This window comes from Chlamydotis macqueenii, chromosome 6 (assembly GCF_036417535.1).
Source record: "Chlamydotis macqueenii isolate bChlMac1 chromosome 6, bChlMac1.mat, whole genome shotgun sequence".
NCBI lineage: Eukaryota > Metazoa > Chordata > Aves > Otidiformes > Otididae > Chlamydotis > Chlamydotis macqueenii.
In genome coordinates, this window is record NC_141561.1 from 43557355 (window position 1) to 43583844 (window position 26490).

Sequence of the window (26490 nt, forward strand, 5' to 3'; positions counted from 1 at the left end):
AGTGGCCCAGGTTGCCCAGAGAGGTGGTGGATGCCCCATCCCTGGAGACCTTCAAGGTCAGGCTGGACAGGGCTCTGAGCAAGCTGATCTGGTTGGAGATGTCCCTGCTCGCTGCAGGGGGTTGGACTGGATGATTTCTGAAGTTCCTTTCCAACCCAAACCATTCCAGGATTCTAGGATTCTCTGAACCCAAGCCCTGCCATGTTTACAGAGTTAATCGCAGCAGCCTGACTTGTGCCCTGGGGTTGTGCTGTCGGTGCTCAGCTCCAAGTGGCACCGGCCCAACAAAAGGTTCCCTTTTCAAGAGAGCTTTTGTCCAAGCTGCTTTGGCACCGGCTGGGCGCAGGCACTCGGAGCACTGGAAGGTTCCTGGCTTGTCCGTCTGCCTCTCTGACGAGATCAGCTTTTGTAACAGTGACGGGCAGGCGAAGGCGCTGGAGTTCATTTCCCTAGAGATAAGGTCCTGGCTAAGAGAGCAGGAGGTGTCACAGACACTGAGCAGTGAGCCAGGAGGACCCCATCACCCCTCTCCACAAGAGCAGGCTGGGATCCTGTTTCAGAGACAGGGTTGTGCCTTGGGAAGGACCTTTGCTAACCAGCCACTGTCTTTCCTTGTCATCAGTTGGACACTCGGCTGCAGATGCAGATGGAGCAGATGCTGGTAGAGGAACACGCCCTGGCACAGCAGAAAGCTCTTGCCTCCCATCCCCCGGAGCAGACAGCCTTTGACCAGCCTTCTCGTCAGAGCCTTCTCAAGTCAGTGGGGACTCTCATAGCCTATCTCCAGGCACCCCGAGGGTAACAGCCAGAGGCGCAGCCCTGCTGCTGCTGTTTTGGGGACAGATCTGGTTGCAGAGCGGTGGGGGCAAATCCTATTTCAGGGTCCTGAAGCAAGTTCAGGCTTGGGCTGTACCCCTGGCTCAGCAGTTCCACGGAGACCAGTGGAGGTCCAGTGAACTTGTCTGCAGTGGCTTTTCATAGCACACGAGCGGTGACCAGTATCCATTTTAAAGTAACTTTATTTTAAGGTCCCTTTGCTAGTTGAGGAAGCCTAGAACCTACACTCCCTGGGACTTGCCAAAGTCTTACTACCAGATAGTCAGGCCTTGGGATTCACTGACTAGAGCTGAGTTTCTACAGCAGTGGACACAGAAATACCCACATTTTTTGCATCGTCCACCCACTTGGAAACGTAGCCAGGCTGTGGTTTAAGAACTGTCCTTACTCGTCCTTTCAGGGCTCAGCTGCCCGAGTACATCCTGGACCTTGGCTCCGTCATTCCTGGTGACATCCACACGCACAGCGTGAAGATCACCAACACTGGCCACTTCCCTGTGTCCTTCCACGTCGATGGACAGGTCCTGCGTGACACAGGTAACCAGTGCTGGAGAGACTTCTCGTGGGCTTGAAGGAGCCTTGTCTGACAAAGTAGCTTCAGCTGCTGGCCATGGGGAGTTTTTTGAGTGCTTCTTTGTCTAGTTCTTCCTCCTTGCCACCCTCTCTACCTGCTGCTTTGGAGCCTGACTTCTCCTGGCCAGCAGGACCCAGAGACCTGGCCTGCCTGTGACTGCCCTAACACTTCCCTGGGGGCTAGATGGGCTGATCAGCGTGGTCCCCTCTCAGCAACCTCTGCTCTTGACTGCCAGGAGTGTCATCTGAGTTTCTTTGTGCACTCTGGGCTTGTGTTACAAGCAGACGGACTCTTTGGGGTTTGGAAGTGCTTTGCTTAGAGTTCATAAAGATAAAGGCTTGTGTTCAGCCTTTATTGAGAACGTGGCCTGTGAGGTCCTGTGTTGTATGGAAACAGGCTTCTGAAGCAGGCCTTTGAGGTAAGGCTGCACTGCCATCCAACGGTGACTCGCTGTGTCTGAGGGGTGGTCAGGTGTCTCCTCTAAGTTGTTTTCCAGGGAGCACCATGGCATGGAGGGATCTTAGTTGGAAATTCCCCTTTGGAGAGGTCTGTGCATCCTTCCGTGGGATGCCTGAAGAAGAAATTGCTGGAGGTCCTGAAATGATAGATTTCCTTTTTACCGTGTGGACCTTGGATTCTGGCTGTGAAAACCCTTTGTCCGTGTGTGGTGAGAAGGGAGAAAGAGTGGCAGGCTTCTCCGGAGAAGCCAAGGGGTCCTTCAGAGAGCCAGCAGCCAGGACACTCGTATGGCCTTAAGACGCTTGTGACACATTGATGTGGGTTGTGCCTCTCAGCTGCTTTATTTTCATCTGTTCAAGGTTTCAGTGTGGAGCCTGCCCGTGTGAAACGTCTGCCCTGCTGGGAGACAGAGACTTTTGAGGTGCGCTTCGACCCACAAAGTGCCAAGCTGCCGCTGGGAGAGGTGGACGTGCTCCTGCCCATCAAGGTACCGCATGCTTCCTCACCTCCCTCACCACCTTTCAGGGCAGGTGGCAGCTTGGGACAGCAGCAGATGTCACCTGGGCTTTCAGCGGGATGCTCTGTCCTTCACTAGGTAACAGGGGGCCCCACATTTCACGTCCGTCTCCGTGCCAACGTTGCTGTGCCGTCCCTCTGCCTCTCCAAGGATACAGTGGAGTTCTCCACTGTCCAGTGCGGACAGTGCCAGGAAGAAACCATCCAGCTCCACAATCCACTCCAGGTCCCCTGCAAATGGTTCACCACCAGGAGTGAGCCTGTTAAGAAGGTAAAGCACAGACTCCGTGGAACGCGTAACGTCGTGGTTGGGCTTTCTTTGCCCCTCTTGCCCTTTCTGCGCCTGTGGCTGCCTGAGCCCTTGGGCTACAGCCCACCTGAGGAAGCTTTAGAGGTACAGAGCAAATCTGGTTTGCCTGCACCTGTTCACTAGCTGATGCTTCACTTCTTTGCCAGCTTCACCCATTGCTCCTCTTCTGACAGTGCATCTGCGCACCCTGCCTGCACATTTTCCCTCCAGTTCTAGGCCAGTGGTGGCTGTGGCTGGTTTGGACGTGGGTGCTCGCAGCACCATGACAGTATCTCAGAGCACTGCAGGAACCGAGAGTCTGTCCTCACAGACCAAGGAGACCTCACACGATTGGTTTCTGTGCTCAGGTGGACAAACGTTTGTCGGTGCGCATGCATCGGAAGCTGCTCCAGGAGTTGAAGGCCAAGCCCTGTGTCTTCGAGGTGCTGCCCCCAGCTGGAGTCCTCGCTCCAGGACAGCGATGCCACGTGCAAGTCAGGTTTTCACCTGTGGAAGAGGTGAGATTGGCGAGGCAGAAACACCTGATAGACCAATTTAGGTCCATCTGATAAACAAATATGCGGTTCCCCTGCACACCAGGACTCATCCTGCTCACTCACCCCCAGGAGGTCTGTCAGGGCAGTGTGGTAACGAGAGCCCAGCGTGGGGAGGAGGAGATGAGGTCTACCTCCACATGGAGCTTTCTGCAAGCCCCGTCCCCACTGTGCCTCGGTTTCCCTTGCAGCACAGCCTTCTGAGAGGGGCTTTGAAATCCCCATGGGGAGCTTGCACAGCGAGCATCAGGGCACTGCAGTGTGGCTACCTGTGGGTGCATGATGGGGAACTCTGCCTCTTTCCCATCATCTTCCCCCTTGCCAGGACGTATTTGCAGGCTGCATTGCCCTGGTGCAGAGCACGTGGCGTGCTCACAGGGGATAACGCTGGAAGGGCCCATCGAGGCTAATCCCGCTGCTGGTACCAGCAGACAAAACAGCCACCAGACACCCTCCTGGGCACGGCAGGACAGTCACCTGCAGTGCTGTGCTGCCAGCAGTCCCCATGGCCCTGGCCCAGCCTGTCTGCATGTTCCCAGGCAGTCTGACCTTGGGGAAGGCTTGAATGGGAGGCCCTGTCACCTGGGGCTTCATGGAGGAGCTTTCTGTGCTTCTCTCTTTGCAGAAATCCTACAGAAGCAAGGTGAAGATTAACATTTGCCAGAGCAGCCAGCAGCTCGAGCTGCAGATGTCGGGGCATGGGCTGCAGCCACAGCTGGAGTTCAGCCCCTCGGTGCTGGAGCTGGGACCATCGCTGCCGTGCAGCCACGGGGCAGAGGGGACAGTGGTGGTGAAGAACCCGTGCGATTTCCCCATCGAGTTTTACTCCCTGGAGTTCGACCAGCAGTACCTTGCTGAGGAGCAGGTGAGAGGGAAGGTCTGGTCCCATGCGCACACTCCCGTCGCTTCCTAGCGCTCCAGCCTTCCCAGGCTCGTGCCAGGGGGGTGGAGGCAGTCCCCAGGGCAAAGCCTGGTGGCATTTCAGGGTTGGCCACCTCTGCTGGCAGGTGTGTAGGGGCTTGGATAGTCCGTGCCGTTGGGAGGAAGGAATGAGGGAGAAGATGGGTTGGCTGGGGAGTCTATTCGTGTGATGAAGGTCAAGAATCACATCCCACCTACGTTTTTTTTTCCCTATGCACACAGATCCTGCGGACGCTGAAGGATTACGATCGCCACAACACCTTGTTGCTGCCACCACGTGCCCCGGGTGAGAAGCTGCCCCCAGAGGTGCTGGAGTACTATGAGGACCAGAAGAGGCTGGAAGAGGAGCAGGCACAGTCCAGGACTGGGGAACCAGCAGGCCAGGACAACGGTGAGGGATTGGCATTGGCTCTCCTGAGTGTGGCCACAGCAGGGAGCTCAGCCCACACACCCTGAGCTCCCCATGACCTCGTTGTCCATGGAAAGCCCATGCTTTTAGCAGCTTCCCATTCCCTAGCTTGGTGGAGGAATTTCCAGGTGGAAATCTGTGGCTTGTAACACGCATCCTCTGCCAGCCCTGAGTGCAGCCAAAGCAAGCTCGTATCTGCCTGCCGTGGACTGGGGCAGTAGTCAGGATGTCCCCTTGTGTCCCTCATCCACAAAGAGTAGGATGGGATGAGTTCTTCAGACAGTCGGACCAGGTCTAATACCACCGGCTATGTCCGATTTGTTTCTTCCCAGCAACAAAAGCACAAGCTCAAAATTCCCCTGAGGGCAGCCAGAGCCTGGACAGACTTCCCTGTGCCTTGGGAGTCTCCCTCCTTGGGCAATTTTGTGTCTTTTGCATGTGGCTGCGCAAAGTGTCAAATGGCAAAGAGCAGATGCCTGAGCATGTTCACTCTCTTCTTCCCTCCCTGTGTCCTTCCTGCTGAGCAAACTTTGAAAGTGTCCGGTCTCTGTCAGCTCAAGGAGGGAAGCACTCTGCTGGGATCATTCACACCATCTCATCCCACAGCTCGGTCGTTCCCTCCTCCATTTTTGATGAAAGCCAGTCCAACAAGGTGGACTCTAAAGCTGAATGTGGAGAAGAGGAGGAGGAAGGCGTTGAGAAAAGATGCGGGACAGATAACAACCCTAAGCTCGTCACCTGGTTTATGTCCATTGTGGCAAAGGGGTCTCAGTGGAGGACTTGAGTGTCAGCTCCATCACTTCCCTGCAGCCTGGGGCCACCTTCACTCCTGTAGGCCCGGAATGCGCTCTTCTCTGGGAAGTCTGCAGGATCCCGGGAGGAGTCTGGGGCAGGGACAAGGGAGAGGCCAGGGAGGTTTTCCCCAGCTTTGCCACATGAGCATGTTTGCCCCCAGGAGCTGCTGGGATCAGGATGATGCTGTTCCCTTTGCTAGGCAGGGCAGGGCAGGGCGCTCGCTGTCCTACGTGGCATTGCAAGCTGAGTTGTCTTTTGGTGACCTCCTGAGGTCAAAGGTGGGAACTCGTTGTAAATGCTGTTCTGGTGAATTCAGAGCCCGGCCAGATGTCCTGCTAGTAATATTCCTCAAGCATCCGGCTTTTGGATAATGGCTTGATCCTCAGCTTGCGATCTGCCTTGGGACTGAGTAAGATGCCTGGTTCTGCCTGTGTCCCCTTACTCAGCAGGACCTGAGACCAATCTCCCATGACGACAGTTCATGAAAGATTTGGCCCAGGCCTTTCAGGCATTGCTGGCTGCTTGCTTTGTTCTCTTTCTGCCACCCCATTCTGCCACCCCATTTCCTGTACCCTGAAGAGGCACCTTCACCAGCATCTAGGGCAGACCCTGATCTGCACAAGTCTAAAGGAAGGGCATGGTGAGATCTTGGGTGTGACGTTGGTTTCAGCAGTCTCCTCTCCCAGGACCTGAGGGGATGGGAGGATGATCAGGATGACAGGTAGGCAGGAGACCGACTTTTCTACCTGCTTCTGCACAGGAGAGCATCAGCAAAGCACCGCCAGCAGCAAGGAGGCAGCGGGAGAACTGGACAACAGCCCTGTCACTAAGGCCATTGCCCGCCACCTTGGCATCGATCTCTCTGCAGAAGGGCGCGCAGCCCGAAACCGGAGAGGGATCGTCGTCATCGTCCATGGGGCACCCCTGACAGGTACGTGAGCGGCAGGCCGTGGCTGCCAGGATGGGGGGCAGCAGGAGAGACATATATCTCCTGGTGGACCATGGTGCTTGGTTGACCAAGTGCAGTGAAGCAAGGTGAGCCACAGCTCTGCTGGTACATGAAGCAGCCTCAGGCCTTCGCCTAGCTGATGCAGGTGGTGTGGCTCATCTTGTGTCCCTGCTAGGAGCTGGGCTCTCATTCCCGCAAGCAGTGTGGCCATGTTCCTGTTGCTTTGTGGGACCACAGTGCCTCGGGTCCATGTTGCCTCGTGGGAGCAGTCCCTAGCCCACACTGACCCTCAAAGTGTGCCCAGAGGTTGCCTGAGACAGCAGCGAGCAGCACAGGCTAGCGAATAATAGTCTGAGTGGTGGTGGGACAGGGCTGGAAGCAGTGTTCTGGCCCAGGGTTGAGGTCACCACAAGGGACAAAGTCCTCAGCTGAAGATGAGGTGGAGATGATCCACATTTCTAACCATGCTCAGGCTGCCTCCCTCATGGTCTCTCCTTAAGGGGCACGTGCTTTCCCCCTGCCCTTGAAAATGTGAAATACTTTTTGGGGCATTTCCAGAGCCTGTCCCTGACAATGCCTCATGTGCAAGTGTCACCAAGCAGTCTTCCTCTCTCTCAAGGCAAGACCACGGCAGCGGTCGCGCTGTCCAAATACTATGGCGCTGCCTGCTTGTCCATCGATGCCGTGGTGGAGGAAGCCATCTCGAAGAGGAGCAGCTCAGCAGGGCTGTGTGCCCAGGAGCTGTGCATCAGGGCTGCCATCGAGCAGAAGAGCCGCAAGGAGACAGAGCGTGCGGGTAAGGAGAAACGCTGGACCCCCAGCAGCGCTTCAGAAACCCACCATGACCATCCACCTCCCTTGCTCCAGAGAAGCAGCTTGACAGCCCTTGGGTCTCTTGGGGAACATGGCTGCAGCGTGTAGAAATGCAAAGCCGTTTCTTCAAACATCTCTGGGTATTAAAAAAATTCTCCATTTTCCGGGATCCGGCAGGGGCACTTTTCCTGCTCCTGAGCTTCTTGGCACGGGTTCCTTTTTCTAGGAGCAGTGAAGCACACTTGTTTGTGTCTTACTGAGAGTTCTCCTGTTTCCTCAAAGCTGAATCCAGCTTGCTCCTCAGGGCCGTCAGGCAGAACTGCTGCCCACTTTAAGAAGGAAAAAGGTCTCTAAAGTGGCTCATGAAGCATTAGACGACTGACTTTGAGTGTGGCTTCACAAACATGAGAGGAAGGGAAGGATCACCTTCTGGGGCAGTTTCAGATGAGAGAGATGCTGCAGATGAGCTCTTTTCTCCAGAGATGTTCCTATACAGGCTGTCAGGTTAGGCAGCTGGTGCCAGTTGTGCTGTTCTCCGTTGTGAGACCGGAGACTTTAAGGAAACTTTATTGGGCAGCTGGTGCCCCAAGCTCTGCAGGGTGAGGCCAGACCCTGTCTGTGGTGGGGGCAGTTTTGCGTTGCTCAGCTTTGAACTTGGCTGGGTTGGGAGCTGGTGGAAGGAAGAAGGGCCTGGGTCCCCGGTGGGGTTATCCCATGTGGAGGATTTAGCTCCAGCAGAGATGGGTGATGCAGCTGGGGCAGGGCTGCGTGTTACGGTCTCTATCTGAGAATGTAGGATGGGGGCAAGGTACAGAAACAATAGTCCTGGAGGACAAATCCTTGGCTTGACCCATAGGGGGAGTGACTGTGGAAAAGGTGTTACTTGTGTGCACGTTTGTTGGGACGGACACAGGGCTGTGAATTAAAAGCTCTCTAGCTTTCCAATCTAGTTTCAGGTGGTGTGCTTTCTCGTGCTAATAAGAGAAGCAGGGAGGGAGCTGCTTCTGGGAGCAGTGCTGCCAGTGCCAGGCAGGCTGGGGGACAAGTGCTGTGTCCCTACCAGGGCACAAGGCTGTGCTCATGGAGGTGCGAGGTGCCTGCTTGCTCCCCACAGCGCCCGTCGCCAGCCCCACTGAGCCGTTTGTCCCCTCCACAGGTCAAAACGCAGATGCCTCCCGCCGCCGGCAGTTCCGGGCCCATGGCAAGCGCAGCCCAGACAGGAGCCAGTCGCCCTCTGCCAACAAAGTCAGCCTGCAGTCTGTCGGTTCCCAAAGCTCTGCAGCGGCCAAGACAAAGAAAAAGGAGCGCCTGTCCCAGAAACAGCATGTAATGGACCTGACAGGCTCCCGGGTGAAGCGTGATCGGCACAGCTTAGTGCATGGCACCTTTCTGTTGCCTTTGAGAATCATAGAATCTTAGAGGGGTTTGGGCGGGAGGGGACCTTTAAAGGCCACCCAGCCCAACCCCCTGCAGGGAGCAGGGACATCTCCAACCACATCAGGTTGCTCAGAGCCCCGTCCAACCTGGCCTTGAATGATTCCAGGGATGGGGCATCCACCACCTCTCTGGACAACCTGTTCCGATGTTCCAGCGCTCTCATCATGAAAAATGTCTTCCTTCTGTCTAGTTTGAATGTCCCCTCTTTGAGTGTAAAACCGTTACGTGTTTTCCTGTCGCTACAGGCCTTGTTAAAAGTGCAGGGGCTGCTTACCGTGGCGGGGCTCTGTGTCACCCAGAGCCTGGTGTGGGGAACGATAGTGCAGAGAGGCAGCTGGGCAGGTTGGGGATGGCGTGGGGTGGGAACAAAAACCTGTGTTCTGCCAGAAAAACTCGACTGAGTCGTATGGTTTGTTGGCAAAGTGGCTGCAGGTGGTGAGCAAAGCTGTGGGACGCTGTGCCAGGGGCTTGCAAGCTTGGGTCTCTTGTGGCCAAGGGATGTGACCCCCCAGGGTTGTCCCCTGGAGCTGCTGGCCTGCCCTTTGGGTCTATTGTCTTGCGAGCGAGAGACCTGAGCTGCAAGCCCAGCAGCTGGAAATGTTCAGGGGGTTCCAAGGTGGTTTATTTCTCTCGTGGTGTTCAATGTTGCAGGGCTCATTGAGTTCTGAGCTCAGCACAGCCCTTCCCTGCGTTCCTGCGCAGCGATGGCTGAGCATCAGTGACAGCGCAGCCGGAGAGCTGGGCTTGATGAGCTGCGTGCTGCCTGAGGACTTGCTGGTGGCCATCCTCTCGGAAAGGCTGCAGGTACGTGGGGTGGGGGCAAATGATACGTTCCTGCTACAGAGAGACAGGCGGTGAGGTACAGTTTGCAGAGGAGGGGATCTGTATCTGCTGTTGGAGAAGTCCTGGGCTGCGTGCAGGCACGCCTGGGTCAAGCTGCAGATGCTAAAAGCCGGCAGAGCGCAGGGAAAGATCAGAGCTTGTCTGAGCCGATGCTCTTGGAACGACGACGCGCTGCCCTTTGCCGTTTGGGCTGACTGAGTAGCTGAGAGCCCAACGCGTGCCATCGCTGACTTTCTCTTCCTTTGCCACTTGATTCACAGCTGAGCGACTGCTTCCAGGGAGTGGTGTTTGATGGCCTGGAGACCTGCTTTGCATGCAGCACGGCATCTGCGCTCCTCTGCCTGCTCAAAGCTGTGGGAAATCGGCCTCACATCTATTTTGTGAACCTGTTCCGGGATTATGCTTCTTTGAAAGCCAGGGAGACAGCCGCGAAAGAGCAGGAAGGTAAGAATCTTCATCTCCGCGCCTTTCCAATCTTCTCTCAAGCCCTCAACCTTACCCGTGTGTATCTGTGTCACCAGCAGAGCTTGTAAGAAACGGTTTTATGAATCCTTCCGCCTTTTGCCTCAGTGTAGCCAGCACTCAGCTCACAGTTGCTTAAACACAGCAGAGCTGAGGCTGTAAGATTCCCCTTGGTCTCTGCCATTAAAGCTTGGGCTCAAGTGCAAGCTGTTGTGGCTCAGTAACTACCCACCCTCCAGCTGTCCACAGCGCTGGTGCACGTGAGCCAGGCAAGGTACAGGCGACAGTTTGGGGGATTCTCTGAACGCTGGAGCAGGGATATGAGCTCCCCAGGATGGCCTGGCAGGATGATAGGCTGGGTCGGGACAGAGCTGTGAATCCTTGCAGCTCCGCCAGAACTTGCAGTGGCTAATGGTTTCACCTCTGGTCTGTGCTGAAGAACGGGAGCGGGAAGAAGCTGCCAGGAGGGAGGAAGCACGTCTCTGGGAGATGGATGAGGACGAGTACGATGCCCTCATGGAGGAACAGAAAACTCAATTTAATCAGAGGCTCCTACAAGCCCGGCGTGAGAGGAGGAGGAGGTCTGTAAGCCTTCCATGGACAACTCCCCAGGATAGTGTCCCTCAGGGCCTTCCCTGCTCCAGAGACCTTGGTTGAGCTAAGAGGGCTTTCAGAGCAAACGCCAAAAGTGTCTATTCCAAGCCGCACAAGGATGGCCAGTTCCACCTCCCTGGCTCCCAACAGGGGAGGGACTTTGCGCTGGGAGAGAAGAGAACATCTTCTCTCCGATTCAGCAGTGAGCCCTCTGGCGTAGACGCTGGCTGCAGGCAGCTGGGCTCTGTGCTTGCCTTGCCGCTGCACCCACAAGTGTCTCTGAGTTAATGCTGTTGATGGCCATCTTCTTCATCCCCCTTCCTCACCAAACCAGAGGGGCTGTGGTGTGGGCTGGTGTGAGGTGCAGCTGTGCTGCCTTGGTGTAGAGAGCAGTCCTGCTGTAGGTGAAGCCCGTGCAACGCTGATCTCCCAGGGTTTTCCTGACTGAGCGCCGCCAGCCATAGAAGCTGGTGTCTCTTCGGCTCCCCTTCGCCTGCAGCAGCAGGGGCGCCTGGGAGAAGCTGTGATCCAGCAAAGCAGCCCTGTCCAGGAGGATGCACAGGGGAAGTGTCAAACTGGGAGGGGGACCTGCTTCAAGTGAGCATGCGTTTCAGCTTTTCTGTCAGCACAGGCCCCAGTTTGTTGCTCTGGGAGGAGATGGCTAGGGCTGCTTCCAATCTTGATTTCCAGGAGAGACGGCACAAGTTTCCCGTGGTGACGGCTGGGTTCCAGCAGGAAGCCTGGTTGATGAGAGCCTGTTTTGCAGGAGGGGAGTTACCTTTGCTTTCTGACTGATGTGAGTGTCCTCAGTAAGGAGCAGGCTATGCCCAGGGAGAAGGGCTGGATAAGCCTCGTAGGTGTTGGCGCAGGGATAAGGAGGCGTTAGTGATTTGTGAGCTGGTTGAAACTGGGAGAGCAAGAGAGGGCTTCTGGCATCAGTGCGCAGAGATGGTGGATCCGTCCTTGGCAGTGTGCTGGAGGGGTCCAGGTGGACCTGATTGGAGAAGCAGCACAATTTAGACTTTAGGACAGCAAAGCCTAGATTTGGCTGGCCCTGGAGGACCCCTCTCACCTTGCCACCCTTTGGATGTTCCCAGGCTCCCCAGGTTGAGGGAAGTCCATGGCGATGGCCTAAGAGTTCTGTCTGGCCTCAGGGTCAATGAATGGCGTGCAGGGCCAGCTGGGATTGCAGCGAGCCCACATTTCTGGTGGTGACTCACAGGGCTGTTTTCTGTTTGGCTTCCTGAAGGGCGATGAAGCAGCCTGACGAAAAGCACCGTCAGGAGCTGGAACCCCTGAAGGAGGAACAAGAGCTGGAGAATTCCAAGAGGAGTAGGAGCGAGCTTGGAAAAGACCAAGTTAACGCTTCAGGGAAGAAAATGCAGCCTGGAGTCAGACAGGTGGGTGGCTGTGTTTGTAGAGATGAGTAAAAGCCCTGGGGAGCTTCTTCCCACGGAGCTGTACCATTCCCCGAGAAGCCAGCAGCCACACGCGGCGCTGGGCCCAGGAATGGGCCTCAGTGAGTAACACGTGGGGTTGTGCTGGGAAACAAGAGCCGGTGTTTGCTCATGCTGCTGCTTCGCCAGGGATGTTTTCCCATGGGTTTGCTGGCGAGCTGCTCTTGTGGGATCATGCTGCCTTTGAGTCTTGGCTTCACATAACTCCAGACATTCACTGTGAAGCCCTAGATAGTTTTAGTCCAGCATTTCTCCCCACTCTGCACATGACTTACACCTCTGGGCCATGATCCGTCTGGGATGGGGTGTCTTTTGCTACATGCCTGGCAGGAGATCCCGCCAGGCCTTAGGTATTCAACCAGACTTCCTCAAGGGTCAGCCAGGCACAGGGACGCTCAGCACACCAGAATGGAGCCCAGAGGACTGCACAGGAGTACGGAGGTGTTTTAATTTCCCGGTTTGGTTCGGAGAAGCTTTTCTACTTTTCATCTGGTGGGCAGGACTCCCCATCAGTCTGGCACTGGGGAGTTTGGTTTCAGTTGAGCTACCCTGGGTACCAGCTGTGTTCTGGATTGGGATTTGTGGAGCACCCAGCACAGGTCTCAGGCGAGGCTTGGGGTGCTGTTGCAAAGATCATCACTGCCCTGCAGCATCTGAGTTGGTGCTTTGAAATGCTCACTGCTTTTTCCTGCTCCTCCTGCCCAGAACACGAACGCATCCGCCAGCAACACCAGCATTTCCACCAGCAACCAGTTGGATGCCACCAAAGGGGTAGACAAGAGAGGATCTGTAAAGAAGCACTCAGGCGCTGTTGGGAGTGACAAGGAAGAGAAGAGAAAGCAGAGCAAGGTTTCCCTGATGGATGCCTGCCCAGCCGTGCGTGTGCAACACTCAGACGCAGAACAGGGGGCTCTGAGTGACAGCGAGAACTTGGCCCTGAGGTTTAAGATCTATGAGGCATCGCAGAAGTATGTGGCGCATATCTTGTCATTCTGGGACAGGGTTCAGGGTATCCTGCTGTCCCCTCTGAACCAAGCGGAGGTGCGGCACAAAGCAGAAGCCCGGCGCCAGCCTGCCTTGAGCCACAGGAGCCAGCAAAACAGAGGGAAAGAGAATCGGGTGACACTGGAAAAGGAGTGCAGGAAGAAAGAGCGCCTGGAGGAGTCTGTGAAGAAAGAGCGCCTGGAGAAAGAGGGTGTGAAGAAAGAGCGCGTGGAGAAGGATTGCTCCAAGAAAGAGCGCGTGGAGAAGAAGCGCACGAAGAAGGAGCGGCTAAAAAATCTGGAGGCTCTTGAGGACTCCGCGTTATCTGAGCTGGAAGGGGAAGGTGCAGAAGGGTCAGGCCGAGGCCAGCGTGGCAGGGTGCCCTGCTTGACCATCGAAGCACTGGGCTCAGAAGATGTGACCAGGAAGATCCTGGAGAGCAGCAAGCTGCCAGTGGCAGAGCAGGTAAAGCCCTGTGAAGCTCAGGTGCTGAGCCTGCCATGCTCTGCCCTGGTGCATTGTGTCCCACGGACAAGGGCACAGAGCCTTGTCCAGGCCACTGTTCCACAACGGCTCCGGAGCAGCCCCGTGGCTGGAGAGGTTCTCACCATCCCTCAGACGGGTGCAAAGCGGGAGTGCTCTCTCTTCAAGCATCCTGTCCGTTCAGTTTCCCAGTGTGGAAATCATTCCAGATGGTTCCAGGGCAGGGCAGCTCATGGTCGGTGTTGCCTTCAGCTGAGTCACTCAGAGGAGAGATTTCTCTCTAGGTCTCAGCTGTAGGTCCTGGCACTGCTCTGGAGCCTGCCCACCCCACTGGGCATAAAAAAGCACTGTACTCCCTAGAAATAATAATTTTAAAAACCCCATTGCCAAAAGCTCAGTGCCTTTAAGGAAGTGGGAGGTTGAAGGTGATGGGAGTATAAAGAGAGTTTTCTCTTCTGCTTTAGATCTTGGATGAGCTGGGACTGGGTCCCTCTGGGCCTCCCATTCCCCCTCCTGCTTTGTACTCCGTGATCCGCTACCCGGAGAAGCGAACGGCCCCTGCAGCAGGAGAAGCCCTACAGCACTTCCAGCTTGTTGTGCCAGAAGGTGCTGTTGCGGAAGGAGAACAGGCGGCGACTGTAAGTGTCGTGGATGCCCCCGCTGTGCCCGCAGTGAAGGTTTCAGGGCAGGGGCCAGGCTGCATGGGGGCAGGCGAGATGGAAAAGAATCACTGTGGAAGGGCGGTCAAATCATGACGGGGCCACGTGTCTGCAGGCATCCCTTCTGTCTGTCCAAAAGAGACAGCTGTGCTGTCTCTGCTGAAAAATAGGATGGTTCTTTATCATGAGAGAAAAGAGCCACAGATTTCTTTCCAGGGTGGGATGTCTCCAGGCAGGTCTGACCTCTCTCTCTCTTCTCTCTCTCCCCTTGCTGTTAAGACCTCCAAGAAACAGGTCACTCCAACAAGGGGGCGGTCGAGGAAGGAGAAAGCTGTGGGTAGCCCGGAGACTCTGAGGAAGAAGCGCAGCTCCAGCCGGGGCAGCAGAGATCTCCAGAGGCCGGACACAGGAGCACCCACATGTCCTCCCAGGTTGGACCAAAGTGATGTGGACACGGTTCCATCCCCAGGGAGACCTGTCAGGTGAGCTGTGAGGCAGGAGGTGACCCCTCTGCTTCGCAGCCATCTCGCCAGACAAGGTCCCTCATCTCCAGCTCTGCAGCCACCCTCGGCCGGTGCCTCCATGGCATGGCAAGTCCACAACCCTCCGTTCCTCATTTGCTTCTTCCCAGTGTTTGAAATCTCCTTTTTAATTGCCAGGCTGAGCAGCTGTCGGTGGATAGTGCCTGCCCACGGTGAGGTGCAACTGAAGGTCCACTTCAGCTCCACGGAACTGGGCCAGTTTGAGCAGACGCTGCATTTTGAGATCCTGGGGACAAAGCGTCTGTACCAGCTGCCCTGCAGGGGCACCTGCCTGTATCCCGCCATCAGCCAGGACCCGCGGTAAGGCTGGCGCGTGGGAGCCCTCACGCATGGCTCCCCCTGAACTCAGAGCCAGGGCTGCCCCTTGTACCCCTGTGACCTTCTGGCTTGGGCACAGCGTGCTGCCTGAGCAGCCCAGCATCTTCCCGTGCTTGGAGCTGGGAACCAGTCCTGGTACCTCAGCCACCCAGAAGGGTTATGGCTTTCTGACCAGGTTTCCTACCTAGGAGCATCTCACAGCTCCTCATTCCCTGTTTCTCTCCCCAGGCTGGTGTTTCCCCACCAGAGGGAGAGCAAGGAGGATGAGGACATCATCTCCAAGAAGTATGTCATGGACACGGGTGTTTTCCACTTTGGACCGCTGCTGTGTGGGAAGCCAAGAGACGGGTACGTGCTCCCAGCCCTGAGTTAGCAGCTGATGCTCACACAGAAGGCGGAAGAAGCCATGTGCCTGGCATACTGTTATTTTTCCAGGTGCCTTTCCACTTAGATTTTGTAAAACGCTCTTTGAGTGCGTGACTGCATCGTCACACCTCTGGCATGGAGGCACCAAGTATAGGGGCAGACATCAAAGCAACGCAAGGATGAACCCATATTCCGTGCAATGTGCCCCAAAGTGATCCTTTTTCTTAGCCTGCTCGTGGGAACATGGTCTTCCAGTGCAGCCTGCCGCTGCCCGGACACGGTGCTTTCCTCAAGATGTGATCAAGGCTGTGGTCCTGGCATCTCCTCTGCAGCCTTTTCCCCTTTTGTGGACAGGTACAAGGAGCTGCGCTATCCCAGCAACTGCGAGAAGATAACCATCCTGAACGTCAGCCCCTTGGAAGCAGAGGTGCATTTCTCCTTTGAGCGCGATCTCCAGGAGAGCACGTTCCTTTTAGAGCCTCCCAGCATGAGGCTGCAACCGAACGAGAAGCAGGTAGGAGACAGGCAGGTAGGACAGGCAGCGGTGGCAGTGCCCAGGAGCTGTTTCTCTTGCTGACTGAATGCTCTTGTGTGTTTGTTCTTGCGGGGACGGGGCTAGGAGCTGAGCGTTTGGGCGTACCCCACTTCAGCCGGCCTGGTGGAAGACAAGCTCATCTGCTGCGTTCAGGGGAACCCAGAGCCGGTGGTCTTCCGCCTGTGCTGCCAGGGGGTGCAGGTGGAGCTGGGGGTCAGCCCCAAGGAGCTGTCGTTCAACACGCTGCTTCTGCCCAGGTCAGTCACCCCACAGCCCCTCGCCGGGGACGAGAGCTGTCAGCCAGGGCTGCTCCAAGTTCCATTCAACTGCAAGACTAACATGCCCATCAAGCAGCTGGTGCTGAGTGTCTCTTTTTGTCTGCAGGAAGGACAATGAGACCCTGGCCCTGCAAAACCGCACACCGCTGCCCGTGGCCTGGCGGCTCATTGGGCTGGAAGACCTGGGCGAGGACTTCTCGGTGTCAGAAGACAGCGGCATCGTGGGTCCCCACACGGAGTTTGCTGTGCAGCTGCGTTTCAAGGCCACAAAGGCTCTCAGCATTCTGAAGACCATCCAGCTGGAGGTGAGGGGGACTGTGCCCTCCCTGGCAGAGCAGGGCAGAGTGATCAGCCCTGTGCTCTTAGGGATGGAGGCTGCTTGAAGGGTACCCTGCAAAGAGGGCAAAAGGATGAGCTTCCAGAGATTCTTTCCTTCCTGCACTGCTGGGGGGCCGTGCCCTTAGCAGCAAGGGGCTCTTGGGGACGAAGTGACTGCTCGGGTGCCCTGGTAGCTGAGCTCCATGGGGCAAGTATATTGGGGAGTCAGGAAGAGATGGGCCTGACAGGGACAGGGGTGCTACGACCCCAGCTTCTGCTGCCTCCAGCTGGGTTTGCCAGCACACGCGCTGCATCCCCGGGCATCCATGTCACCCCAGAAAACCAGCCGCTGCCTCTGCAGGGCTTACGGCTGGGTTATGAGGCTGCGCCCTGAGCCCGCGCTACAACCACCTTGCTGCTGTGCCAGGTTGAACGCTGTCCTTGGGTTGTCCAGACTTTGGCATGCTCGCTGCACCCGTCCTGGCCTCTGTCTGGGGCTCTTGACAGAGAGCGACAAACTCTCGCCCTGGGAGGCTGTTCCCCATGGTTTCGGGGATGCATTTCAGTGAGGACGCTGGGTGATTGAAGAGGAGAGGGTTGGTTGTCGATGCCCCCTGCTCTGGGACACCTCACGCTTGTGGTGGCTTTAAGATCCCTTTGCTTCCCAGGGTGCTTTAGCAGCCACGCGGCTGCTGGCGGAGAGAAGAGTTGGGCTGACAGGGTTTCTTACTGCGGCAGAACCCCGCTCGGTCAGCCCAGGAGATGAACAGGTTAGGAAAGCTTGTGTGCTCACAGCGCTTGTCACGCAGGGGAGGCCATGGGGGAAGCAGCCTGTAGAGACAAGGACTCAGATATTGTCTAGCAAAAGAATGGAGGAGAAGGGGCTAAGCAGTGCTTGTTTCTTGTCACCTCAGGTTTCAGATGCAGAAGACATCTTGGGGGTCGTTCAGACCGAAAACATCAAGATCTCTGCAGAGGCCTGCGAGCCTGCTCTGAGCACCAGCGTTTCTCAAGGTCAGGGGGTGCCCCCGAAACAAAGTAATGCGGGTGCATGGCAGTGCCTTTGCAGATGGGCAACCAAAGCACTTCTCCACTGCTGCCAGAGCTGGGCGCTGAGGTCCCCCAGCATTTGGGTGCGGGGTTGTCCCTGCTGGGCACGTTTGGGCAGCAGCCCCTATGGCCATTCATCACGAGCACTCCCCAGGGCTGTGGTGTGAGGGGTGGGAGGGTACAGGTGGGTGATGGGCAAGGGAAAGGGACCCCAGCCAGCATGATGGCAGGGGACCAGCGGTTCCTTCCCGAGCTGCTGGCTCTGCTTTGGTGATCAGCCCCTCCACTGTCTCTTCTCTCTCCTCTGCAGAACAACTGGGCCAACTTCCAGTCAGCGAAAACCATCAGCATGGCCCGTGCCAGCCAGAGGAGGTCAGAGAAGAGCATGGAGGTGACCTCCAAGCCCCACCAAGTGTGCAGAGCCAGGGCCGGGCTGCAGCTCTCTATCCGGCTTGGTGGGGAGTCCGGCGTATCCCTCTTCGGCCTCATCCTCCTGCCCAAGGCCCAGGGACCCCTCACCATCAGCATGGCCCGTGCCAGCCAGAGGAGGTCCGAGAAGAGCATGAAGGTGACCTCCAGGCCCCGCCAAGTGTGCAAAGGCAGGTCCAAGCTGCAGCTTTTCCCCCAGCTTGGTGGGGAGTCCGGCGTATCCCTCTTCGGCCTCATCCTCCTGCCCAAGGCACAGGGACCCCTCACCATCACAGCCGGCGGCACCACTACCTCCGTCCCCTTCAAAAACCTCTTCCCGCAGCCCCTGGCCTTTCCAGACCCAGTGGAGCACCTGGCCTTCACCATCAGGGGCCCTGAGAGCTGGCGTGCCAGGAAGACCGCCTCCATCACCATCTCCTTGGAGGGCGGCCTGTACGCTGACGAGGCCCCTTTCACCAGCAAGGTGCTGCTCTCCTGCCCGGGGAGGGGCAGGCATCTCCTGGGTCTACCACCTCAGGGGCCTCCCCCCTCCCCAGTGACCTGTGCCCCCTTGGGAGGTCCCTGGACAAAGCTGCCCCTCACCCATAGTCTATTAAAAGAGTTCTCATTGGTGTCTATTCATCTTAATTTAAGCTGGATCCATCAAATTAGTGGTTGTAAAAGTAGAGTATGTTGCAGAGTTGCATTCTAATAGAGAAACAATTTGGGACTTAGCGGCCAGAGATTAATATTGCCCATGTAGAAAATCAGAGCAAAGAAAAACACACCTTGATTTCTGGCAGCTGAGCTGGGTGCGCTGGGATGCAGAATAACACCAAGTCCTTGACTCCCTGGCAGCAAGGGTTGACCGGTAGCGGAAGCCCCAGAGCCCTATTGCTTCCTGTGACCATCCCGAAAAACTGTCTTTTGAGATCTCGTTGATTTATGGTTGCTTTTCAGCATGTTAGTCCTTCATGGTGAAGCGGGGCCAATCCTGGGTGCCTTGCCTTACCGTTCTGGGTGGTATGAAATGGGTTTGTTTGTCAGCACTTGCCCCCTTTTCCCAGTTGAAAACACAGCCTCTCAACATCACTTGTAGCCTTTGCGTGTCGGTCTCTTCAGGGGTTTTTAGCACGTTACTGAGTGAAGACTGAGATCAAATTTCCTTGCCAAAGGCTGGTAATGGTTTTCCCATCTCATTTGTGCAACTATCCCCACGAATGCCGTGCTGATCTCCCGAGTTCCAGTTCTTTGTGCCCTTCAGGCACTGACAGAAGGATCAAACGGAGCCGTTTCTGCCAGCGCTGCGCTCAGCCCGCGGCTGTTCAGTGCTCACTCGTTAGGCAAGAGTTTGGATTGCCATCGAGCCCTCTCTTGTGACTCCTGATGGGAGCAGAGCTGGCTTCAGCTCTTAAGAATGAAATTTGCTAACAGAATGAGCCGGTGGCTGTAGACGCTTACACCCAGCAGGACCTTCAGGAGACATTCAAGCGCAGGAACCCTTTCCACCAGCCAGGAGAGGCCAACAGAACACGCAGCTGACGGGGTGTGCCAGCCGTTCCTTGCTAACAGTCCTTTAGAAAAGGCTTTGGGGCACAGCCACCCCAACAAGCAGTTCACCAGTTGTGTGCCGCCTTTCTTGTGCACACGGGTGTGTTCGTGTTTGCGTGTGTGGAAATCCCCAGGACCGAACAGCTTTTGCTGTGCAGCTCATCCAAGTGCGCTTTTGTTTTGAAGGATATCTGTATTTTTCTGAGTAGATGAAGGGATGTTGTTTTGCCTGGCTATTGCATATTTTCATTTGGCCGGCAAATGAGTGCAGGTTTTACATGTTTCTGTTTCTGGGTTTCTGTACCAAACATGGAACAAACGTGTGAGGCAGAGGAGGGAGAAGTCTGGGGAGGTTTGAGAGTTCATTCTCCGGAGCCACGGCTCCCTCGTCTTGCCGTGAGGGTCCGTCCTTGGTGAGCGACAGCTACAGGGGCACGGGAACAGCCTGTTCAGCGGGAGTGGTGCTGGGTTCCCACCTTCTTGGACGGTCTTTACCGTTGCTGTTTCCTGGTTCAGAGAGAGACTTCAGTTGCAAACGTGGTCCAAGCCGCGCGTGGGAGGCCTGCACGCAGCTCCCTTGGCCTTGTCACCGTGTGTGACAGTCCAGGTCCCCTTGTGCGGTGGCTGTAAGCTCCTTGAACAGCAAGGGCTTTGTCTGGAGGATCTGCAGTTTCTCCTGGCCGTGACAGCCACTCTGGTAGGACAAGCCTGTCACACACTGGACTTTTATCTGCTAGCCTGTTATTAATCCTTACCCAAACGTTTTCATTCTCAGCGCTTGCCGTCACGGATTGGTATTCTTCAGAAGAAGCTGTGTGCCTTTTTCCTCAGGGTTGGCTCTGCTGCACTGACAAGGGTTCCAGCTGATGGGCTGTGGCTCGGCTTTCTGATCTATCTTGAGACTGCTTGCTAACGAATTTTGATTGCAATTATTCATGCCAAGTGTTTTTTTCATTGCCTTCCTGCTTTGGAAGCGAGCTCCAGATTCGGGAGCTGGGGGAAACCCTTCTGTGTCCTAGAGTGTGGTGGTTTAGCCCAAGTCACCACACAGCTTCTCACTCACCCTCCCCCTGCCCAGTGGGATGGGGGAGAGAAGCTGGGAAGAAAGGAAGACTTGTGGGTTGAGATAAAAACAGTTTACTGAAATACTAAAAACTACAAGGATAACAGAATATAAGGATATTAATATCTACAAAATATACAAAATGGACAGTGTAGGATTTCTCACCACCCGATGTCCGAATGACCAACACAGCCGAGCAGCGATCACGAAAGGACACCGAGCAGCAAGCAAAGGGGGAGAGCAAGCCAGCAAGGGAGAGGGAACGATGCCAGCAAGCAAGAGAGGGGGAAAGAAGATGGATGCCAAGGGTGCATGCCAGAATGGAATGCCCGAATGGATGCCCCCTCCCATGGGCAACCCCCACTTTTATGCTGAGGATGACGTTCATGGCATGGAATACTCTCTTTGGCCAGCTTGGGCCAGTTATTCTGTCTGTCTTCTGCCCAGCTTCCCACATCTGCACGTTAACGAGACTTTAACGAGACTTGGCAAGCCAGACAGTGTCCGTGGTCTCCTTCACAACAGCTCCTATCATCAGAGTGTTTTTGCCAACAGTCTTCACAGATGAAATCCAAAGCACACCAGCTACTGAGACGAAAATTAACTCCATCCCTGCTGAAACCAGGACACAGACGTAGGAGATGACGCAAGAAATACTGCTCAGATACCTGAATTTCCTTCCAGCTGGAAGGTCTTTGTTGGGGAAGTCTTTACACTGCAGGCAGTGTTCAGTGAAGCTGATTTTAGAGATGCTCTAGACTGTCCGCATTGGCTGTTGGTGCAAGGAGTTTGGAAGTCTCATTCAAAGGTCTTTGACATGAGGGCTGGGTTGGAAGGGCCTGTGAGAAGGACTGTCAGGTTGCTTTTGGTGGAAATAGCGTTGCATGTGGTTTTACTGAATGACAGGGAAATGGCAATGCTCAGAATTGTATTCAAACTCACAAACAGTTCTATGAAATGTTTGTGTTCCCAATATAACCGTACAAAAACAGCGCCTAAAACATCGGGAATGGCAGGTTAGAAAGGAAAGGGAAAATGTGGATGTCTGCGTTTTGCTGCTACAGACCTCAAAAACGGACTTCTTCAGTCCTTCCAGTCAACTTAGACACTGCCCGCTGGTGATGATAAACCTTATTTGAATTTGGATAGATCCTAAGATGCTAGCCTGCCTGCCCGTTTTTGAGTGTCCATAGTTGGTGTTGAAAGCCAAGCCAAACCACTGAGCACAAAGCAACTCAGCTCTCTCTCTGTCTGAGCAGGTATTGAGCAAATTCTCTCTTCCCGTGCTGTGCCACGTTCTGTTCTGGTTTTGTTTAGTGAGGGGGGACTACGCTGGCAGCTGCTCTAAGAAGCTTCTAGAAGTTTCCCCCTTGTCCAGAGGACTCGGCCGGGCCTAGGGCGGACCTGCTGCTGGCCAGGGCCTAGCCAATTGGTACCAGAATGTTCCGTGATAACGCCTCTGCGATAACGTATTTAAGAAGGGGGAAAAAAAAAAAAAAAAAAAAAAGAGAAGATGTGAAGGAGCTGAGCGGGGGCAGGGAGGCGGAGGCACGAGCCCTGCACCCCTCACCCTCTGGCCTCCCGTCGGGCGGCGTCTGGGCCTGACTCGGCCCGGCCCGGCTGCAAGGAGCGGAGAGGAGATGAGATGGGAATGAGATGTGAAGAGACCCTGAGAGGCGTCTGCCTGCCTGTTGTGAAGGATTTCTGTGAGAGGAACGGCTGCAGGTCAAGGCACGGCCGGGGAGCTGCAGCTAGGGCATGAGACTGTTCCAGCCTGCTAAATAAATGCCTCAGGAGGTCAGGATGGGATTCAGACAGCAAGAAGAGAGTAGGGTCAGTCAGCTCTCCACATCTATATTCTGACGTATTTTATGGAAAACCGGTAAAGGTCAGGGAGATGAGGACAAGAAGGAACGCAGACACTCACCTGCCCAAAAAAGTAAAAACCAAGGACCGACAACTTCCTCTACTTGTTTGCATGAGGGTCCCAGTTTTAAGCAACCCTGTTACTCTGGCCAGGACAAACAATCCTTCAGGATACACATCCTTGTTAGGTTCAGAAATGTTTGCAGCACGAGGTTCTCAGAGGAGCCAGACAATTCATTCTCTGGGTCCAAGAGGGTCCAAGCACTTGCTCTACATTTTTAGGGCTTTCTCTGCACAAGAAGGTCTGTTCTGGGGGCAAGCTGCTTCAGGTCTCTACCAGAAGAGAGACAAGGACAACTCCCAGGTGCCTGAGCCCTTCTCTGGCAGCAGAGACAGGGAACTGCAGCAAGAGCGACTCCAGGGATGCCTGGATCAAGAAAGAATCGGCTGACGATGCCACAGAATTGGAGTTGCTTTGCAGAACAAGCAGAGTGTGGGCGCGCATTCAGATGCACAACTGCAAGAATTCCTCTTGTGATGCCGTACTTTGCGCCCCAGCCTCTCTGCTTGGATGGCACGGGCCAGCTGTCGCATTTTTGTGACAGCTCCCATCGTGTCCGCACAGTACCGGCACCAGTTCCACCACAGCTGTGAACAGCAGTTGCCCCACTGGGGCAGAGAGGGACAGGGTCACAAAACCTCAAAAGTGCCAAAACCAGCCCCATCCCCACTGCCAGGGCAGGAGGGAGCAGCACACAAAGGTGGGCATGGCCAGGCCACGGGTGCTGGCCCCATCCCTTCCCCTTGGACAGAAAATTCACCTCCCCGCAAAAATCACCCTTGGGGTGGGAAATGGTGGGGATGGGAGACTGTTGGAGTAGGAAACCGTGACAGGGCTGAGAAGTCATGGCTGGGTTGGGAATCCATTGTGGGGATGGGAAATGAGCACTGGGGACAGGAAATCATCAGCGGGACAGGAAATCCTTGAGCTGGGGAGTTGCTGTGGTAGGAAAAGTCAAACCCTAGCAAGGCTGGCTGAAGCAGGTGCTGGCGCAGTGTTCGCCATAGGGATGCAGGCTGGTTGTCCCCCAGAAACCTGACTCTGACCAGCTGCCATGGCAGGTACAGCAGCAGGCTCCAGCTCCTCCTGGGGCTCCTGCCCTCCAGGTAACCCCCTGTCGGACCCACCTGCCAACAGCTCACCCCATCGCCCCGCTTTGCTTCCCCCACAGAGAAGCTCCCTCTCCAGCTGTCGATGCCGCCCAAGGTGCCCGGTGTGAGCTTCATGGTTCCGGGCGTGCCGCCGCCGGTCCCCGCCTGTGTGCTGCCCTCTGTTCCAGAGCTGCCGGGGTCCTGTAAGCCTGCCCAGGTCCACCCCGTCACCTACCAGGTGCCACAGGCCAGCGTCTGGCACGGGGTGCCAGGGCCCCTGGGGGCCGTGGGGAAGTTGCAGCAGCTCCCCGAAAGCTGGCAGCTCCCTCCCGTGGTGCAGCTCCCCTCCATGCCTGCTTCCTGTCCCCGTGCCCATGGCTGGGAACAGCAGGTGGTGAGGGGGACACTGGTGTCCCACCAGCCGACGGGGCTGGGGCTGTGGGCTGTGGTGCAGGGGGAGCCCCTCTACCCCACAGGCTCCTGCCCGCTGCATATCGCTGCCTGCCACGGGCCCCCGCCACCCTGCCGCCCTGCAGCTCAGCATTGGGTGCAGGGCCCCCCTGCGCTCCGCACCCTGCCCGGCAGCACCCAGAAGCCATCACAGGCCTCCAGCGAGGACGGGGAGACCACCAAGAACAGCGTCCCTGCCGCCAGCCCACGCCAGCCTGTCCTCGCTCTGCCCACTGGCAGAACCACAGCAAAGCCCCAGGGTGAGCTTTGCGGGGTGACGGAGCCTGCAGGCGGGTGGCCAAGCCCAGGAAAGCTTGCATCGCCCCGCGGCTGGCTCGGCTGTGTTTGCTTTTCCTGCAGCACTGAGCACGCTGGAAGTTTTGGGCAAGCCTGCTCATGTGCCCGAGAAGGGGCCAGCCGCTCTCACCCAGCCCTTTCTGGAGCAGCCAGCGCACGCCACCAGCAACAACACGCTCAGCCGACCCCACGCTGCGCACCCTGAGGACACTGTCCCCAGTGTCCCCGGCAGCCCCAGCTTGGCCGCTTTCCTCCACGAGCTCCCCGACCTCTCCCAGTACGGGGCGGAGGGCGGCTGCCATCAAGAATGAGTGGTGCTGGCAGGCCTGGGGGACAGCAAGGACACCATCCCTCATGTCCCCGACTTTACCGCCTTCCTCAAGGAGCTCCCCGACCTCTCCAAGTATGTGGCTGAGTGCAGCTGCCCACAGGAGCAAGTGGCACTGGCAGGGCTGGGGGACAGCCAGGGCACCGTCCCTCACGTCCTGCTTTTCCCCAACAGCCTCGCCAGCACTGCTTTCCTTCCTGAGCACCACAACTTCTCGGGGGACGTGGTGGTTGGCGACTGCCCCCAGGACCAAGCTGTTGAGACGCAGCGAGGGGACAGCCAGGACACCGCCTTGACTGCCAATGTCGCCAGCTTGACTGCCGAGGCCCTCGCTGAGCTCCTCGACCTCTCTGAGTACGTGGCGGAGGGCAGCTGCCTCAAGGAGTGAGTGGGGGCAGCGGGGCTGGGGAATGCTGAGGACGCTGTCCCCGATGTTGCCAGTGTCCCCCGCTTGACCACCTCCCTCAACAAGCTCCCCCACCTCTTGGAGTGCAGGGCAGAAGGTGGCTGCAACAAGGAGCAAGTGGTGGCGGCGATGCTGACTGCGGGATACAGGGCCAGGCGGGTGGGAGGTGCCTGCGAGCACCAGGGGGCGGACCTAGGGATCACAGGGTCAGGGGGCGGTCGGGTGTACGAGTAGCGGGGGGTATATAAGGCTTTGTGACGCAGCAGTAAACTGGCATTCAGAGCTAGACACCATGTGTCCGTCTCTTGTGTACCTGCGTAGGGAGTTGCGCAGACGGACGGGCGCCTAAGCCGTGCTGCCGATCGAGAGGCGACGATTGGTGACCCCGACGTGATAAGGCAGGCCAGCATTGGTGAGGGAGGCGCGCAGTAAGGCGGAAGTAAGGAGGAACAGGGTGGGGGAACAAATTGTGAGAAGGTTTGCGTCCCAGCTAAAGTCGTGGAGGGAAAAGAAAATGGCGGCGGGGAAGAAGATGGCGGGAGGGGGGCCGGAGAGCCGTTACTGGAGCCATTTACAGTGCCGCTCCACATGCTCCCCTCTGGCCCTTCAGCGCCGTCTGAGTGTCAGATGTGGGGAAGAGAGGGTGGTGGTGCGTACTGGGGTTTGGGAAAAGGGGGATTGGTCCGGATTCCCGAGGCGCCTCCAGAGGGCACCGGCTCCGGAGCCAAGGGGACGAGTCCCCTCTTCAGTGCCCCCGCCATATGGGGTACCGACAGCAGGGCGAAAGGATAAGGCGCTGCTCCCAGAGCGAGCAAGGGAAGAAATACAGGAGAAAGAGGGAAGAGAGAAAAGGCTTGAGGAAAAGGTAGAGGAGTTACGAGAAGAAATGAAGCGCTTGGTGTGCAAAGAGGGGGCACCGAATAAGGACAGGAAGCGAGCAGCAGCAGAACGCTGGACGATCACCGCACGGGAGTGCGTGCTTGCTGATTGCACGCTGCAGCCTGAGGAGGGGCCAGCGCGAACGGCATATCCAGGGCTGATCCAACCAGGGGGAAACCGTGCTTGGAATCCGCTTGATTACAAGCTTTTAATGCAGTTGCGGAAAGCTGTGACAGAAGGGCGTATCATGGGACCCTCTGCACAACTGCTGTTGGACACCATCGCCATGGGCGGCCCATTAATATTTGATTGGCGACAATGCGCTCGTGCTTGCCTTACTCCTGCTCAAGTCCCCATCTGGGAGCAGATGCTGCGAGAGGAAGGGGAAAAGCTGCTATTGCAGGCGAGAGATGAGCCAGACCATCCCATTTATGGGGCCCACATAGATATGTTGCTAGGCACGGGACCCTGGCTCGCTCCGCAAGATCAAGTTGAGTTGCCACTTCCTGTGCTGATTGCTGCAGCTGGGCTCGGGCGACAAGCCTTTGAGCGTATGAATGCTGTGCTCTCAGGGACACCGAGTTATCTCCATATAAGACAAGGCTCAAATGAGACTTTCGGCCACTTCGCAGACAGAGTGCAAACTGC

The 26490-nt window shown here is 56.5% G+C and overlaps 1 protein-coding gene across 1 annotated transcript in view; it reads left to right on the plus strand.

Moving 5' to 3' along the window:
• LOC147600341 (axonemal central pair apparatus protein HYDIN-like) overlaps positions 1 to 25197 on the plus strand; it is a 39626-nt gene extending 14429 nt beyond the window's left edge. The window contains exons 12-42 of the mRNA XM_086751231.1: positions 623 to 756; positions 1238 to 1374; positions 2230 to 2357; positions 2466 to 2657; positions 3044 to 3193; positions 3855 to 4094; positions 4373 to 4541; positions 5084 to 5269; positions 6109 to 6285; positions 6923 to 7099; positions 8273 to 8466; positions 9205 to 9357; positions 9657 to 9840; positions 10298 to 10439; positions 11702 to 11852; positions 12615 to 13028; positions 13131 to 13358; positions 13841 to 14053; positions 14315 to 14517; positions 14695 to 14877; positions 15124 to 15243; positions 15616 to 15775; positions 15881 to 16057; positions 16185 to 16379; positions 17307 to 17414; positions 17753 to 18334; positions 22889 to 22954; positions 23529 to 24192; positions 24293 to 24506; positions 24732 to 24941; positions 25053 to 25197. Coding sequence (XP_086607357.1) covers positions 623 to 756; positions 1238 to 1374; positions 2230 to 2357; positions 2466 to 2657; positions 3044 to 3193; positions 3855 to 4094; positions 4373 to 4541; positions 5084 to 5269; positions 6109 to 6285; positions 6923 to 7099; positions 8273 to 8466; positions 9205 to 9357; positions 9657 to 9840; positions 10298 to 10439; positions 11702 to 11852; positions 12615 to 13028; positions 13131 to 13358; positions 13841 to 14053; positions 14315 to 14517; positions 14695 to 14877; positions 15124 to 15243; positions 15616 to 15775; positions 15881 to 16057; positions 16185 to 16379; positions 17307 to 17414; positions 17753 to 18334; positions 22889 to 22954; positions 23529 to 24192; positions 24293 to 24506; positions 24732 to 24941; positions 25053 to 25197 — 6396 coding nt within the window. The remainder of the gene's footprint in view (positions 1 to 622; positions 757 to 1237; positions 1375 to 2229; positions 2358 to 2465; positions 2658 to 3043; positions 3194 to 3854; positions 4095 to 4372; positions 4542 to 5083; positions 5270 to 6108; positions 6286 to 6922; positions 7100 to 8272; positions 8467 to 9204; positions 9358 to 9656; positions 9841 to 10297; positions 10440 to 11701; positions 11853 to 12614; positions 13029 to 13130; positions 13359 to 13840; positions 14054 to 14314; positions 14518 to 14694; positions 14878 to 15123; positions 15244 to 15615; positions 15776 to 15880; positions 16058 to 16184; positions 16380 to 17306; positions 17415 to 17752; positions 18335 to 22888; positions 22955 to 23528; positions 24193 to 24292; positions 24507 to 24731; positions 24942 to 25052) is intronic.
• Positions 25198 to 26490: the final 1293 nt, after the last annotated feature.